General features: G+C 33.8%; 1 protein-coding gene across 6 annotated transcripts in view; it reads right to left on the bottom strand.

The window, feature by feature from the left end:
* Positions 1 to 405: 405 nt before the first annotated feature.
* Positions 406 to 19,258, bottom strand: part of LOC105477432 (ARF like GTPase 6) — a 38,321-nt gene continuing 19,468 nt past the window's right edge. For 2 of the 6 annotated variants that reach the window (XM_024791438.2, XM_011733916.3), the window contains 4 exons: positions 17,189 to 17,283; positions 13,924 to 14,053; positions 10,252 to 10,307; positions 406 to 3,611 (listed from right to left, as the gene is read on the bottom strand). In XM_024791438.2, coding sequence (XP_024647206.1) covers positions 3,586 to 3,611; positions 10,252 to 10,307; positions 13,924 to 14,053; positions 17,189 to 17,283 — 307 coding nt within the window. In that variant the 3' untranslated portion in view covers positions 406 to 3,585. Of the gene's footprint in view, positions 3,612 to 5,466; positions 6,010 to 10,251; positions 10,308 to 13,923; positions 14,054 to 17,188; positions 17,284 to 19,258 lie in introns of those variants that run through there. The other 4 variants (XR_984667.3, XM_071092546.1, XM_071092545.1 and 1 more) reach the window with 4 other exon arrangements.

Consider the following 19,258-nt stretch of genomic DNA (forward strand, 5'->3'; position numbering starts at 1 on the left):
ACCTCACAAGGTTCTTATGACAATTAAATGAATATATGTAAAGTGCTTATGAAGTGTGGGCACACTGTAAAAGCTATAAGATGTTTATCATTACTACTACATTTCTAATCAAGTTTTATTTTCAACGTATCTAGTATCCCTGGATGACTTTTAGCATTACTTGGTGATTTAAAATTTGGAGACGGATTTTATGTCTTTCTTGGTTTATTCTAAATTGCCAGAAAAGCAGTTTAACATGGTATGCCGACGAAGCTTCTAAATCTGGTGTTGAAATCAAGTGATTGGAAGAAAGAGCCATAAAGGTTCTGAGGCAGGCAAAGTTGAGCAGGAGCATCCATACGGAGAAAGATGAAAATGTAATAACTAAGTAACCTAAAACATTCAATTAAACACAATAACCATTTCTTAATCACTATAGTATTTCTTTCTAGTCACAGACATACACAAACCTATTTATTTAGGTGACCATGTAATACCAGTCATTTATTTTTATGAACAAAGGGAATAATCAGAAAGCAGAAAATAAGTACAAACTCGGTTAAGATGCAATAGTATTTTAATGCACCAGAGTTATAAGCAAGATGAATTTGCCTTAAGTATTGCAACTGACCGAATGTTTGTGTTCTCCCAAAATTTCTGTGTTGAAATTCTAACCCCTATGTGATGATATGTGATGATATTAGGAGGTGGGGTCTTTGGGAGGAGCCATGTGAAGATGTAATGGGATTCATGCTCTTATCAAACAGACTCCAGAGAGTTCTCTTGCCCTCCTTTTGCCATGTGAGGATACAAGAAGATGGCAGTCTGCAACCAAGACGGCTCTCACCAGAACCCAACCATGCTGGCAATCTGATCTCAGACTTCCAGCTCCAGAGCTGTAAGAAATAAATTTCTGTTGTTTATAAGCCACCCAGTCTACGGTACTTTGTTATAGCAACCTGAAATGACTAAGACAAGTATTATCAAGAGTAACTGCACATATTTATGAAAATCACACATGATATAAAAAATTACAAAGAAAAAATATCTTAAACAACCAGGAGACAATTTGTAACTTTTTCGCAGAGAGCTTAGAAATAAAAAACAAACATATAAAACCCAGCCCTTTTGTGACTTACAAAGCACAGGCTGAACAGGGCCATATACAAATATTTAAATGCAAAGCACACAAGAGAATAAGTTTCAAACATTTTACAAGGTGTTATATTCAAATACAGAGCTTAATGAATTAAACTCTGTAACACAGTGATGTCTAGACATGAAAAACAACTTGCTTCAGCTTTAATAAAATACATTTTAATTGTATAATATGCTAAATACAAATGCAATAATCTCAGCTTATTCACACTTATATGGCATCCTGTGACTACACTGTTGCCCAACTTATTTCTACATAAATCTTTACATGAAAATATGGAGTAGGGATGGATGTTTATAGACTAAAAACTAGATTTTGGAGATCATGAAAACAAAGAAAAAGGGTACTTCTTCTTCTAAATATTTGCATAGGTATGAGCTACTGTAGTTTGTGGAATACCAAATAATTTGTTAAAACAGTTTTAAGGACTTTTACCAAAGTCATTTATGTCCAGAGTTTAAAATTTGAGTAGAGCTAATAGCTTTTTTTTTTTTAAAAAGAAAACAAAAAAAAAGCCAAAGAGTAGTCTCTAGTCTCTGACCTTCCCTCTACCATCCCTGTCCTGGTTGCTGTCCCAAGAAAGAGCCTTTTCTATCATTTTAGTTGTTATTCTGGTAGATATATCTGTATTTCTAATATCTACCATACTCGAATCATCGCTCTTAAACAGACTGCTTGGTACTGAATCCTAGTACCAGACTTACTAGCTCTTTGAACTTTGGCAAATTACATAACATTTTAAGGCCTCAGTTTACTGATCTATAAAATAGAAATAATAACACCTACCACATAGGCTTATTGGGAGGATTAAATGATGAAAATTCTGTATGTGTAATACCTGCTTATAATATAATGATCGTATAGTAGTGACTCTTACTAATTTTATTACTACCTTATGATAAGTGAGCGAGGATTTGAATTCTCAATCAGTTCTTTCTCCATCCTAAAATAGTTGTAGCATATCAGTTTTTTAAAAAATTACATTCATTGTTTCCATCATTATGTACTTTCCATATCTGCAGCAACTTTAGATTAATAAGATTTTCATTTTGTATCCTCTAAAACAATGTACAAGAGAGATGGTAAACTACCTAAGATGCTACGCCATTGGAATTTTCTGGATAACTTTCAATTTGCCAAATGCCAAATCACTGGTATTTCTGGACTATGAGAAACTGGAATATAAAACTTTTATTGTAGCTTTATATGCTTTTATTAAAATCTCTGTGAAACATATACCACTACTGCAGTTACTATAACATCTTTATTACTTATTTTTGCCTTCTATTTTCAAAGCTAAGGACATTTGAGATGGTATATATTATATATTACAGTTTTTCTTTATATGCAATGTTTATCAGGATCAACAACATTGCTCTATATACTGTTACTCAGTGATTAAAATGAAGGTTTCTATTTAGAGTTCACAATTATATGTGGTCTCTAATTTGTAAGAAATAATAATTCGTGTGTCTGAGATATGTCTAAAATTATAAAGAACATTTATGTAGCAGTTTATGTCCATGAAAAAGTTAAAAGTCACAATTTATTTTAACAAAGTGCTATGGCAAATTGGAGGCATTTAAAAGGGGAAAACAAGATGTCAGTTATGATTACTGAACAATCAAACATTAATTTACTTTATACCTCTTAATCTGAAGTTGCAATATTTTCATTCAGCCAATGAAATAAAATTAGATACTATCCATGAAAAGCTTCTCAAATTATCCCTTAATGAATTTTAAGTTATCTGAAGATAAGGATATGTCTTATTTACCCCGTATCATCATTGCCTAGGACTATGCCTGACTAGTTGGTGTAGAGATGTTCAACATACACTGAATAAATAAATTCAGCTTAACTTAGTCTCAGATGGTTTACAAATGCTTGACAGTATGACACTAAATACCATACTAATAGAGCATTATTCTTTTCAGCATAAACAAAGCACACTAGTTGGTACATTACATTTTACATTTTATTGACGGTGACACATAGTAAAAATTGAATATATATTAATTACCCATGGTCCCTTGTAAATATTTAAAGTTCTTTTTCACAAGCACAATTCATACTGCAAAGTCATAAACTCAATTTTTAAAAAAGACAATTAAAAAATAAAATACACTGAACATATCATAAATTATGATGGGCTTATAACTCTGACTTTTAGACATTCTACATACAATCAAATGTAGACCTTCACTAAGAAGTTGATAATTTTAGGGAGCCCTTTTGAGGGAATATTCAGTTTTTAAATAATTAATGGCCGAATTAGCATACCTGAAGTCCTATGTTCTTAAAAAGGTCATTCAGAGTCCATAAATGCAAGCAGAAAAATTATATTTTTTGATGCATAAACATCTTTTACAAAACGTAAAGTATTCTGTTTGCCTTAGATAGATTCCTTGAATTGAAAATTGCAGAGGTTTCCAACTATTATCTTTTCATGTCTTCACAGTCTGGATCTGATCTGATAACAAGAAACAAAAATTATTAATCTCTATAGGGCAAAATATATTTTCTAAAGTAATCTAAGTCAAATCTATACAACATGTTGGAAGCTTATGTATACATTTGCTTTTGTTATTATTATTTTTTAGAGATAGGATCTTGCTATGTGGCCCAGGCTGTACTGGAACTTCTGGGCACAAGTGGTCCTCCCACCTGAACCTCTCTAGTAGTTGGGACTACAAGTGTGCACCAGGTCCAGCTACATCTACTTTTTTAAAAGCACAATTCATTCTACAGTTATTATTTTTATTAAAGTTGTACATTTGCATAGAGTCAACTAGTTCTATGAGATTTCTAAGCAAAACAGCAGTACTTTGCTTCATCTCCATTCCTCCCTTTCAGGGGTAACTACTTATAACTCCCTTTTAGATGAATACTTACAATACCTCTAAACAATATACTTTTATTACTTCTTCAAATATCAGTTCCTTCAATGTAATATGAGACATCAGCTCTCTCACACTCCCATGCTGCTTCTAGGCAACCCTTATAATACCCCCATTCTCCTAATACACTAATATAGTCACTGTCAATATGATGACTATGTAAATGCTATTCACAGCTAAGACAGGTGGTATACTTACTTTTCCTTTCCTCTTCTATATTTTATCCCTCTAGAGTGAATAATTGTCTTTCCCACTCCCATCCAACTCATCTATTTAATTGTTGTATGTACTTAACTCTAATTCAACTGCATCACTCCCAGAGTTTAAACCTTTATTACTATGAAGTACATTACATAGTCCATCAACTTTGCCTTCTTGAATAACTCTTCCTCAGAGTCTTATTTAAAAAACTCTAGAATCTATACTCATTTTCTCTATGCCTGCCCCAGTCATTTTGTTACAATATCTTCTTTCATTATCATTCCAGGGTCTCCATTAATATCCTGGGGATTACTTCCCCTACTGTCTTGTGCTGGCTTTCCTGTGTCATGATCCCTTAATTTTCTCTTCTTGGTTTATTTCCTTTTCTTTTTTCTTTTTCTTTTTTTTTGATAATGCTTGTACCAAGATTTTCCTGTTTTTGAAAAATATTATTCTCAGTGGATACCTTAGTAAAACGCATAGTGAGTAAATTCTTGAGATGCTATATAGCTGAAGATGTCTTTATTCTACTGTCAAAATACACTCATACTGCCTGAGTACGTAACTCTATTATTCCCTCCTTGGACTCTTCCAGGCATTTCCCAATTATCTTACAGCTTCCAAGTTGTTGCTGTTGATAAATCTGGTGTTACTCTGTTTTCTTATTCTTTTTTTCCTCAGGAAGCTTTTCATTTGTTTCACAGGAAGCTTGCAGAATCTTCCACTGTTTGAAGCACTGAATTTTAGTCATGATGCCTGCTGGTGTGGGAATATTTTTATCCGCTGTATTGAGCTCTTGAGAAGTCTGTCAACTGAAAACTCATTGATTTAGTTCTAGAAAATACTGTTCGAGGATTTGTTATCCTCCATTTTTTTCTGTTTTCTCTTTCTGAATTTCCGATTATTTGGATATTGGGCCTCCTGAACGTGACCCCTTTCTTTCCTTTCAAATTTTCTATTCTTTGTCTTTCTGCTCTACTTTCCAGGAGTTTGCCTCTATTTTATCATCTTTTTAAAATTAAATTTTTTTTTTTTTTTGATGCTCTGTAGCCCGGGCTGGAGTGCAGTGGCCGGATCTCAGCTCACTGCAGGCTCCGCCTCCCGGGTTTACGCCATTCTCCTGCCTCAGCCTCCCGAGTAGCTGGGACTACAGGCGCCCGCCACCTCGCCCGGCTAGTTTTTTGTATTTTTTAGTAGAGACGGGGTTTCACCGGGTTAGCCAGGATGGTCTCAATCTCCTGACCTCGTGATCCGCCCGTCTCGGCCTCCCAAAGTGCTGGGATTACAGGCTTGAGCCATCGCGCCCGGCTAAAATTAAATTTTTCATTTATACTATTATATTCTTATTTTCCAAGAACTCATTTTTTTGGTCTTTCTTTTCAAGTAGTTTCTTGCCTTTATTCATGAAAATAACACCTCTTAATCTCTTTGAGGATACTCTTTAACAGTTTTTTGAAATGTTCTCTCTATATAAATTCTACTTACTCGAACCCACTTTTATTGTTTGTGGACATTCCCATATTTTATAATGTTTTCATCCTCAAATGCCTGGTCGTCCTTTGCTGTCTGCTCTTATGTATAAGTGAACACTAAAAAGTTGATTGGAATTTGCAAATGTGTGGAGCTTGTCAAATGTGGTCTTCCTTTAGTACATCTGGCCAAGCCATTTCCTTGGGATCTCCAATATTAATACCTTTAGATCTTTGCTCTTAGGCTGGTCTAATTCCCCAAAGATAACTCTTCCTATATCCTGCTTACTGTCATTGTTTTCTGGGAGAAATAGGAGAAGTAGAAGAGAGTTATAATATTCAGCATGAAAACTTTTTTTCCTCATTTTTCAATTCAGCACCACCAGACAGTTGTGCACCTAGGGTTTTCTAGTCCAGAGACACTGTCTTTGACTCTGCAGAAAATAAACCTTCAATTTTATCTCAAAGGGAAGATGTATAATCATATCTTTTCTTTTTATCCCACGTTCATCCTTATTTTCAATTTCCACCGATTTCTGAGGCTTTGCATTTGCAATGCAAATTAGGCTGCTTTTCAGTTTCCCCACTGGTAGTTTAAGATTCAGCTTTCTCACGTCTGTTAAGTAATTCAACATTCATCAAATATTCAGCTTCCAAAATTTGGATGCCATTTTCACTACTTCCCTTCTTTTTGTCCATCTATATTATATCTTTTTTTAAAGTCTCTTTACTGTTAGAGTTGGGGAGGAGATGAAACTAAGTGTACTTGATCAATCCTCTTTCATTGGAATACTCCTGCATAGTTTGTAAGTCTAATATTAACATCTGGGAGCAGTAACTTTTTCCATGCAGACAAAGCAATAAAATGAATACATTTTATTAGTTATTTGGGAAGATTTCTTTTTAAAAGTACCCAATTTGAAAGTTTCAGGGCAAGAAAACTTACAGTTCTGCAATAGTTTCTGTTTATTCTCTGGCAGTTTAAAAAATACTTCCTAGTCTATTTAAGCATTCTTGTCTTTGGGTTGTTCTACATACACAATTATTGAGACCGTTTCCAAAGACAATAGAATCAGGCCATTACATGTGCCATTTAATATTTCACCAAGAAGTTTCTAACCTTAAACTTTATTTAAAAATTTTTTTGAGACAGTCTTGCTCTGTCACCCAGGCTGGAGTGCAGCGGCATGATCTCGGCTCACTGCAACCTCCACCCCCAGAGTTTCTGCCTAAGCCTCCCTAGTAGCTGGGACTATAGGCATGCACCATCACACCCGATGAATTTTCTGTATTTTTAGTCGCAATAGTGTTTCACTATGTTGGCCAAACTGGTATCGAACTCCTGTCCTCAAGTGATCTGTCCACCTTGGCCTCCCAAAGTGCCGGGATTACTGGTATGAGCCACTGCTCTCGGCCCCAACCTTAAACTCTAAATAATAAGATTAAATTAGCCCCAAATGAACCAAAGGCCTTCATGTCTATTATACTAGGAAATTCCAGAATTCTGGAAGCAAAATAAGATATAAGTTTAGAATACCTTTCACAGCTACATTCACATAAATGTCTTTAGCTAACACAAACTAATCTCCTATATTTACTGCTATTTATTTTTTAAAAATAGATTTTTATCTCTTTTCAAATCTAGAGACAGCTGGGAATATGACAATGTAAACTATTTGTTATTACACAGAAAATATAACCGAAGCGGCCAGGCGTGGTGGTTCATGCCTGTAATCCCACCACTTTTGGAGGTTGAGGCGATGGGTGGATCACCTGAGGTCAGGAGTTTGAGACCAGCCTGCCCAACATGGTGAAACCCCATCTCTACTAAAAATACAAAAAATTAGCTGGGCGTGGTGGTGGGCACCTGTAATCCCAGCTACTCGGGAGGCTGAGGCAGGAAAATTGCCTGAACCCGAGAGGCGGAGGTTGCAGTAAACCGAAATCGCACCACTGCACTCCAGCCTGGGTGTCAAGTGGGAAACTCCATCAAAAAAAAAACAAAAAAAGAAAGAAACAAAGAAAGAGAAAGAAAGAAAGCAAGAAAGAAAGGAAGGAAAGAAGGAAAGAAAGAAAAGAAAGACAGAAAGACAGAGAGACAGAAAGAAAGAAAGAAAGAAAGAAAGAAAGAAAGAAAGAAAGAAAGAAAGAAAGAAAGAAAGAAAGAAGGAAAGCAGGAAAGAAAATATAACCAAAGCATCTCCTATTTGAAACCAAATGATACACTCTTTTATCCTGTGGTTAGTTTCCTCCTTTTTAAAACAGAGTGTTTAGGTAAAAGGGTAAACTTAATATTTACAGGGTGCTTTCTTATGCTAGGTACTTAAACAGTATCTAATTTAATCTGTACAAAATTTAACACATTTTATTTTTCAATTTTACAGATTAAAAAAATCTTCACAAGGTAAGAGATTTCAGCTAACAGACAGAGAGGTAAATTAATAAGTAGTAGAATAAATTTGTTGTACTCAAAAGCCTAAGCTTTTTTTTTTTTTTTTTTTTTTACTATCAGTCAGTGCTTTCTATACAAAATAGAGGTACTACTGCTTACCTTGCAGAAAATTGTAAAGGGTACATAAAGTAATATGGAAAAACAAGGACACAAAAGTATTTCCAAAATGTGTCCTCCTTACAAAAACTTGGGCGGTAAGACAGATAATGATGGATCAGAAAAGTCAAAGAAACAAAAATTAGGTATCAAGACCAGACTTGGCAATTGGTATTGTGATGTTGGATTGCTACTGACACCTAGTGGCTAACTGCTAATGACAAAATAAAACCAGAAAAGAAGGGATGGAGAACCACACTTTAAAATCTAGAAGACTATCAACCTATTTTCAGTAAATACTGTGCTCTGAATTACATTATCATGAGTGACAGTAGGGTTTCCATCCATGCTGTATCTTCATTGTTAGCAATGGTAAGCACTCTGTAAAATATGAAATGAGGCTGAAAACATACTCCTGGTATCTTCTCTGGAACATTCCTCTGTAGCCTGTTTCTGGTGGAAATCCATCCCATTGCCTTGAACACTTCATTACTGCAGTCTAAGAAACTAAGTTGCTGGGTTCACAGAAAAATCCCGCTAGTTCTTCTGAGAACCACGAGAGGTTCCTGATTAAGTGTCACTAATTGTAAAATATGACTTGAATGTTCCTTGCAGTTTAATGATGTTATAACTACATAAACATAAAAGACACAGAAATACAATAATAGTCTGTCTAGTTAACTAAACCACCATATTTTACCAACAACACATACAGATATTTATGAAATGCACATTTCATACTTTGAACGAAATTAATACTATGATGTATGAGCAGGCAGGCTACTCTTAGATCTACCATGATATGTGATATATCCCTGCTATTGTTTGCAACATGCAGAAGATTTAAAAAAAATCAGACACAACTGGCATTAAAAGGTTTGTGTAGAAGAATTTGTAACTATGAGACTATAGCTAGAATTTATAATATCCTGTTATTCACTCTTGTTCAGGGCAGAGACATTCCCCACAGAAATGATCTTTAGTTGTTATGCTCAGAACTGCAATTTCTGACTTGGCCATTGGGATCCTGCAATAAGAACCTATGAGCTTGGTTTCATTCACATCTATCTACTGCTCTGTGTGCTTCAAGCCATTCTTTTGGCTGAGAGACCATTAGGGTAAATGATATATGTTAATTTATTACCTAATATAGTAAGCCTGTACCAATCTATAACTATTTTGATTAATAGCAACCAGAACTGCAAATATACAAAATATCAATAAAAGATCAGCATCTGTAATACTAAATTTGAGTACTACAAGTTGTGTATACATGTGATATACAAATGGAGCTATATCTGTAGTACAGCATGATTCTTTTTTTTTTTTTTTTTTTTCTTGAGACGGACTCTTGCTCTGCTGCCAGGCTGGAGTACAGTGGTGCAATCTTGACTCACTACAACTTTTGCCTCCTGGGTTCAAATGATTCTCCTGCCTCAGCCTCCAGAGTAGCTGGGATTACAGGTGTGCACCACCACATCCAGCTACTTTTTCTATTTTTAGTAGAGACAGAGTTTCGCCATGTTGGCCTCGATCTCCTGACCTCATGATCTACCCGCCTCAGCCTCCCAAAGTGTTGGGATTACCGGCTTGAGTCACTGTGCCTGGCCAGCATGATTCTTAAAAGAAACATGTCATTCAGACTTATTTTTAGTTATTGACAGTAGGGCCTAACATTTGTCCCAAAATTTAAATGTGCTTCTATTACTAGATCTGACAGAAACTTGTTGTCATAGTTTAAATTATTTTCTATATGTGTCAAATATATTGACTGTAAAGATTCAAACACTTTATGTAAAAATATTCTTTAGCAATATGCTATAGAAATAAATGGAACAAGGTATTGGATACTTACTGTATTATTTTTTCTGATAGCAGAAATAAATGGAAAGAGGAAAAAAGGCAATGATATAATAAAATAAAATATAAAGAAAAGATAAAAATATGAATAAAAAGGAAACAAAGGCTGAAGACACACAGTATTTTGTGATGTACCTTGAAGCCAGTCTACACCTTCTTGCAATCCTTCTCCTTTTATGGCATCACTAGCACTGAAATAAAATCCATAGAAACATAGCCATCTCATTACATCATAACACTGTAAGAATAAAGGATTACAATTTTGCCATATGGAGAATTAATATATTATAATAACATACATCTGAGCAAAGCTGGTTAAGCACTGAAATTGAAAATAAACCAGAAAATAAAAGTCTGAGTGCTCAGAAACAAGATATGTTTATAATTTATAAACAGATTTTGAAAACCATATTGCAGAAAAGTTATTTTATCCTAGGACTAGTTCTTACACTGACATTAAAAAAACAAATACTTTTGAATTATTTTTCCAGTGGTAGAAAAGTTTTGTACAGTCCACTATCCTATTTTGCTCAGTTCCAATGGTTCCATCTCATTATTAGAAATGCTTGACTTGGGTTATAATACAGCCATATTATGGTGTGCCTTCCTTTGAAATGGAATTTGATATCTTTAGGATAAAAACTCATAATTATAGCTTTGGTAAGCTGGTAGAGTAAAACAGAAACTTGGTAGATCTCAATCATTTTCTTATTAGCTGAGGGAGCTTGGCCAGGTCATTGAACTCTTCTGCCCTCAGTTTCAGCATCTGTAAAGTGCGGAATAGTACCACTGACCTCATATGGTAATTGTGAGAATTAAACACTTGAAGTATGTAGATAAAACACCTAAAACAGGGTGCTTCCATTGTCTTTCCATTTTTGAGAGACTAAACTTAAATTGTGATTGTGAGATTTTATGTATAATCATAATTAAGTATATAAGTTAAAATAAAATGCAGAGGATTTTTAGAGTATTAATCTTTTTTCAAAGGTACAGTTATTGATCTAGGCATTTATTTCCAAAATATAATTGTATAATAGCAATTAATATATACAATTAGATTTTCTGAATGATTAGGGTTCCTTTTAGTATGCTGAAGCATAGCTTTAAAAAGTATAGTGAAGTACCTAAAAGAATTAACTTAATTCTAATCAAAATAAAAATTATCTCCCAGAAATTACTTGTTAGACTAAGAATATGGCTTATCATAGAATTATTATAAAATACAAAGGAAGAAACAAACAACATGAAATACACAACTATTCAAAGCAAATTACTGATTATCCATGTGTAAGAGTAAGACATCAGTAACTGAAACACTTAAATCAAGAAAGAGAAATATATTAATTTCATCATACACCTATAGTTCCAAACAATTAATACAACAAAACCCTTCCCCTCTGGTGTAGGTGTCATTATTCTACGAAAAACTGCATCTTTTCGTAACAAATGTTTGAATTCTATCTTTCCTCTCAAATAAGGAAGAATAAAGCAAAAATCTGGGCCCTGTGTGATATGACCCCTGGTTATTTCTCAGTGGCCTCATTTCCCACAAGTTCCCCTTAGATTGCTCTGCTCTAACCAACCTGGACTTCCTGCTGCTCCTGGAACACAACAGGTACATTCTCATCCAAGAAGAGGCTTTTTCTTGCTGGCCTCTCTGTCTGGACAATTATTCCTCCAAATCTTTACACGAATTGCTCCCTAACTTCAAATAGGTCTCAGAGAGGAAGCAACTCCCATTATTCTTTCTCTTTTTATCATACTTTATTTTTTCTCATCCTCCCAGCTGACATTTTATACATTTAGTTGCTTCTTATTTGTCTCCCCCACAAGATGGTAAACAAGTACACACACATACAACACACACACACACAATCATGATGCCAGGGATTGAGTCAAAGAACACATCTGAAGAAAAATAACGCAATCAGACCCTGAAAATCAGAGCTGACTATATGTTTAGTACAATAGTCAAACATAAAACATAAAATTTTTCTTTAATTTATCAGACTATACTTCTCTAGGATCTTCTCTTTATTGCTCAGTAAATTTACTTGTACCCAAGGCAGGAGATAGACAATATTTTGTCTCTGTATCACTGAGCATTACTTTTGTATTTAAAATAGAAAAAGGATAAATATATTTTCAATTTTATACATGCTTTTAAAAATATTGCCAAGAATAAAGAACAAAACGAATAAATGAGATATTAACTTGAACCTAGTGAGAAGAGGTCCAATTTGAATTAAGGAGAAGTCACAATTATACACATGTTTAAAAGAAACATTTTGCTTTCTTCTATAAGTTATCTAGAAAATCTAGCAACTGGCACTATAACATCCTACATCCTTATAAGCATCAGGATATTACTTTTTTCTCACAGAGAAATACTGAGATGTCACAATTGAATAAATAAATCTGTTAAAATTTAATGGTTAATTATTTTAAGTAGAAAAGAGGGTTATTTACTAATTAAATCCATGTTTTTAAATGTGCACTTTCTATCAAGCAGTCACAATACTTAATACAACACAGAAATTAAAAATTATTCTACTTTAGAAGTAATCATCTTAGGTATGATTTAGAGAAATATAAAGGCTCTAGCTCAAGATGTTTCTTTATCCAAAATCCCACCATTCTTTACCTACCAAATACCACAGGACCTCAAATTCCAACTCAAGAATCATTTATTAGACACTGACTTTTTTCTGATCCTAGAGTAATGAAAGTTTTACTTGGGATATGCAGGGTTTAGCTCCTGGGAAGAGGTGCTGGAGGCTTTGAATACTGGAAAGTTTTAAGAGTTTTCCTAAGGTCTTTACATTACTCTTTCAGCACCAAAACTAGTTCCTAAAGTTGTTTTCTGAACTCTATTACCTCCTTGCTTCATATTCTAGTTCACCTTCTTGTGGAAGTGCATCTCTCTGCTTCTGTTTCCAATCTTTTCCCATAGATACCTTCTTATAAAAAGGAGGAAACTCTGGCATGGAAAGGACCTCTTACAGCAGAGAGGGAGGCGGGTGGGTAGAAGGGAGTTTAATATGGTAGTGGTAGGCACAAAAATACTATCTAATGTACAATCTCTGTTTATCCTTATTAAAATATTTTGGTAGAAAGGCACAAAGGAGTTAAATAAGAAACTGTTTTCCAAATAAACAATGCATACAATTTCAACATTAATTACGTAAGAGTTCAACCTTATTAGGATGTCTACATAAAATTAAAATTTCCATTTCCATTAATTCATTTTAACAAATATGTATCGTGTACCTATTACATACCAGGTACTATGACTATTGTAGGGGTTATTAAAGTGAAGAAAACTGACAAAACCCCAGCTGTCAGGGAGCTAACACACCTGTATGGGCAGACGGACTACAAACAAACAAACAAAAAGCAGTCACATGGTAATAGTGACTCTAGCAAACCAGGAAAATTATTTTGGAAAATGATTCAAAGGATGGGGACACAAGTGCATATGCTCTGAGATGGGACTGTGCTTGGCTGACTCCATGTGCAGAAGGAAATCAGTGTGGCTGAAGTTCAGTAAATAAGTGAGATTTTAAGTTATATTCCATTATAAGAGTTGTTTATATTTTCCTATCCCCACAAAAATTTGAAAAAGATTTTTAACAGTAACATATTTGTAAAAAGCTACAAGGCCACAATTCTATAAAACAAAATCCTTAGCTTATATCCCGCCATGTTTGATCACTTATTTTTAAAAAATGAGGTCAGAAGAAACAACTCTGAAGCTTGTATGTTTTTCAGAAAGCAAAGTGAAAAGTAAATACAAAACTTTACCAAATATGCCAGGGTTTATCTTTGATGTTCTCTAAACACAGCAACTGAGACACTTTTACAGATGTCACTGCATCTCTAAGATCCATTTTATTTGCAAAGAATAAGATTGGAATTCGACGGTGTTTGATATCTAAAAGAGAAAATACGACTATCATCACACTTCCAGCTTTTTAGGTCATTTTGTAGCAAATCTTTAGTACTGAAACCCATGAAATTGCTTTTTAATCAATTTTTTTCATATCACACATACAGAAACATTTAAAGACACACACTGTCGCACTGTTAGGTGTGTTATTTGAGCACTAAGAAAACTTAAAAAATACTTCCTAAGACCATCTGCCCTCTGGTTAGGAGCTTTACCCAAAGATGGGTGAGCTGGGACTGGGAGCTCAATAAGCATTACAGAGAAGTACCTACAAAAAAGCATTAAATATTTTGTTTGTTTCCTTTTTAATTGTGAACAGAAAGGAGGCAAACTTCAAGTAGAAGTAGAAGGAAAAGAAACTGGAAACTTCTTTAAGTTTTTAGTCACAATATAATAAGTAACAAGCTAGATTTTTAAAAGATATTTTTACCTTGTCATGATTTTGGAAACATTTGTCATTTTTTTGAATAGATAATACATTTAAATAGTTCAAAATTCAGAAGACACAAAATGGCATACAGTAAAAGAATCTCCTTCCTAACTTTGTCCTAGGACAATGGTCTCTGTAGAAAAGGCAACCCATAACATCAGTGTCTTGGCATCTTCATAGAAATATTTTATGTATTAGAAAACATAATTATTAGATATTATTTTCATACAAATAGTAGCAGGCCAACCTCACCAGTTTCTACCTTTATCTTTTCATTTATTTACATATCTAGGATCTGATCCCATAGCAGTACATACAGAGCAGCTTCTTCCTTATTTTAATAGTTCTGGACTATTTCTTCTTTTAGTACTATGTACTATTAATTTATTTAACCAGAAACTAACTCAGATACCTGCTACATAGTTTACAACTATGAACAATCCTGTAATGAATAAATGTGTACATAGGTAATTTTGTACACCGGCCAGTATGTCCTTAGGATAAATTTGAGATGTGGAATTGCTGGGTCAAAGGACATAAATTTCTATTTTGATAGACAGTGATTACCAAACTGTTTTCTCTTAAAAATTATATCAATTTACATTTCAACAACCACGTATAAGAATGAGTGTTTCCACTCCTCTAGCCAAAAGAGTGTTATGAAACTTTTTGATATTTTCTGTATCATAGGTAATAGAAAGGCCAAGAATCTTTCCATATATTCAAAAGATGTTTAAATTTACTTTTTTGTTGACTTATCTTGTTATGTCCTTTCCCCATTTTCTATCAAGCTTTTATATTCTGATTTTTTAGAAACACAAGTAGTATAGAAATATCCCTGTAGCTATTATATGAGTTGCAAATATTTTCCCTTGCCTGTCATTGTCTTTATGTGTTCACAGTACATTTTGCTATTCAAAGATTTTTTTATGGCCGTCAATTTTTTTAAAAAAGTGAACATACACTTCAGCTGAGAAATCCCTCCCTTGGAAATCTATCCCATAAAATAAAGGACCTAGCACATTAAGATCCATAGACAAGGCTTCAGTTGAGGAAACCAAAGTCCCCATTGTTTGAAGCATATTTTGTAGGAACTATTTCATTTTACCGCTCAACATTCCAACATTTTTTAGAAATAAAACTGTAAAGATTAATATGAAAGGAAGACATAATCAAAAATGCATTCTCAATCTAGATACAAGACTGCTAAGTTTTTTGTGTTTTTTTGGGTTTTTTTGAGACGGAGTCTCGCTCTGTTGCCCAGGCTGGAGTGCAGCGGTGCTATCTCAGTTCACTGCAACCTCCACCTCCCAGGTTCAGGCAATTCTCCTGCTTCAGCCTCCCGAGAAGATGGGATTACAAGTGCACATGCCCGGCTAATTTTTGTATTTTTAATAGAGACGGGGTATCACCATGTTGGCCAGGCTGGTCTCGAACTCCTGACCTCAAGTGATCCACCCGCCTGTAATCCCTCCCAAAGTGCTGGGATCACAGGCATGAGCCATCATGCCCAGCCAAGACTACTAAGTTTTTAACATGAAAAAGTCACATAAAACGTACAGGGTGGATAATTTTTTTTTCGAAAAATTTGAACAGGCTTGAGGTCATCTGTTAAAAATACCAAAGATATTGTGGTTAAGCAGTAACATTTATTAAAAAGCCTCATACTATTTCCATTCCATTTCTAACAAATCCACAGTTCTCTTAAACCACCATCCTTTTTTGAAAGTCCTAGCACAAGCACTATTTAAATTTTTTTGGCATGAGGAAGGCTAGAAATGCAGAGTTCCACACTACTTACTGGAGCACTGTTTGTAGCGGGGGCTTGGGCGGGAGGAAAGTATATATCAACAGGTGAGTGATGAAATAAACTGTGGTACATTCATAGTAAACCATATTAGGCACCAGTAAAAAGAATAACTACATAATTACACATAATTTGATTTGGAAGGATATCCATCAAGTGTTAATTGAGAATAGAAACATGTAGAAGAGTGTAAAGAATATGATTCCATTTTGGTAAGTAACAATGATAGTCCCCACAGCCCTCAACCCAACATTTTTGGTGTCTCTCTATATATGTATATGCGTATGTGTGTGTGTGTATAATATGACATATATAAAAGTATGAAAGAAAAGAATACCCAAACACTTGTATCTTGAAAGGAGATGGGGAGCTGGCAGTTGGAAATTAACATAAAAAAGATTTGTTTTAAAGGAATTCCCATAAGAAATATGTAAGAAATGCTGTGATTAAACACACACACAAACTCAGATACGCATAGAGAAATGCATGAAAAGATAGTAACAAATAATTTTAATGGGTGTTGAAATACACGGATCTTTATTTTCTTTTTCTGTCTGGTTTTTTTTTTTTTTTTTTTTTTTTTTTTGCTATTGGCACAAATTATTTATGTTATCAGAAAAAAAGGGCATTTTGATTTTTGAGGAAGGAAATAAATGTTAGAGACCCCAAAAACATTGCAAAATGCTTTATATTTACATTACAATGCAAAATTTAAAAAATATGGTGATGTACACAAAATATAAATTCTCTATAATGTATATGTTTTAAATTCAACAATTTTAAACGAAAGATAATTACATAGTGTAAGCAATGCCCAAAGAACAAAACATTACACATAAATGAACCCCAAAGAACAGATACAGACTGAAAGACACACACATACCTGGATGATTCAGAAGAGTATCGAGTTCTTCTTTGGCCACAACCATTCTTAACCTATCACTACTGTCAACGACAAAAATAATAGCTTGACCTTCTCTGTGTAATGCAAAGAAAAAGAAAAATTAAAGCTTTACTTATAAATTTTTCCCTGTTTATTATCCATGGGCATTTCCTAACGTAAGTATTACCTCCTTATGTCCTATGTCCGTTTATCATTAGAAGTTTTGGTACTGTTTCTTGTTAGTTTCCAAGACTGATAAATATATTAACCATTAGTCATATTTCATGTAAAATACCTTTTCATTTGGATAATAAAATAAATTTAATGACTTGCTATTTCATAATTGTAAAAAAATTGAGTAATTTTTTCATTAAAATATCAGCATATGAGAAAATGAGTTAAAATACCATAACCCTATTACACAGATGCAATAATTATTAATATTTTGGTATAAAGCCACACTTTGTATATATTACATATGAATAAATTATATATGTATTTAAAATGGAATCCTGTATTATACCTTGCCTTTGCAATATATATGTAAATTTCCTCGACTTTTTTTTTACAACTATGGTTTTACTACTTTTATACGAAATGCTAAAGCACTACATCAATGTTTGTCAAATTTTTTTTTTACTATAAACCATAGTAAGAAATATATTTTGCATTAAGATACAGTAGACACATAAGTATATATAGATATATTTTAAGTGAAAGTCTTCTGAAAAAATACTTACAAATAGCTTTTATTTTATTCTATTTGATTTTTTAAAAAGCTGATAACCAGTGATTGAACTAGTTAAGGATTCACTGATGGATCATACAGGCACTTAAAAAATAACTGATTATTCCTCTGCACTACCTTCTTTGAATGGTTCTAAGGTATTGCACTGCATGGATGTGTCATCAAATATTGTATCAAACATTTGTTGCTGGACTTTTAGGTTATTTTCAATTTTCATCATTATGAAAAACTTTAAGGCAAATATCCTCCTACATACCTTTATTTTTAAAAAGTTCTTGATGCTTTAAGATTTATTCTTAGGAGTAACATTTCTAGGACTACATACATAATTTAAAGTTTCAGAAAAACATTTCCAAACTGTCCTCCAGAAATGCCATATCAATTTACATGACTCAGTACTTTTCTCACTCCTTTGCCAGCACTGGCTACTATCATTCTTATCAATAATTGCCACTCTAACAGCATATTATCTTGATCTAGTTCATTAATTGCCAGTGAGGTTCAATATCTTTTCATATATTTATTGGACATCTGTACTTTTTTTGCAAATCACTTATTCTAGTCATAAATTAAGATTTTAAACTTCAATGTGATTGGGCGGATCACGAGGTCAGGAGATCCAGACCATCCTGGCTAACATGGTGAAACCCCGTCTCTACTAAAAATACAAAAAAAAAAAAAAATTAGCCGGGCATGGTGGCGGGTGCCTATACTCCCAGCTACTGGGGAGGCTGAGGCAGGAGAATGGCCTGAACCTGGGAGGTGGAGCTTGCAGTGAGCCGAGATGGTGCCACTGCCCTCCAGCCTGGGCGATAGAGCAAGACTCTGTCTCAAAAAAAAAAAAAAATAAATAAACGTAAAATAATAATAATGATCAAATGAATATACAAAATAAAACTTTTTACATACCATTTTCTCCTATCATTAAAAAAGGACAATGCTGATTATCAGAGACATACATTACCAGTATATATAGAAACCAGAACAATCAGAAATATCTATCAAGATTTATAAAAACGTTCAATCACTTTGAGCCAGTGATTTTATTTCTGAAATTCATACTAAGGAATCATGAACTGGGGCTAAGACTTATATAACAAGATTTTGACTGAGGAACTGTTACAATTTTCAAAAACTGAGAATAGCCTTCATATCCCAGAGTAGAGAAATAGTTAAAGAAATTTTGGCAAAGCTGTGTGAAAAAACATTAGGCAGCCGTTAGCTATATTTATTGCATGTTTTTCCTGATTTATGCATACCACAGAATGTTAATTGAAAAAAGCAAGATACAAAATTATACATGATACATAATTTAGATGGTT

This window comes from Macaca nemestrina, chromosome 2 (genome assembly GCF_043159975.1).
Source record: "Macaca nemestrina isolate mMacNem1 chromosome 2, mMacNem.hap1, whole genome shotgun sequence".
In the NCBI taxonomy this organism is placed as follows: domain Eukaryota; kingdom Metazoa; phylum Chordata; class Mammalia; order Primates; family Cercopithecidae; genus Macaca; species Macaca nemestrina.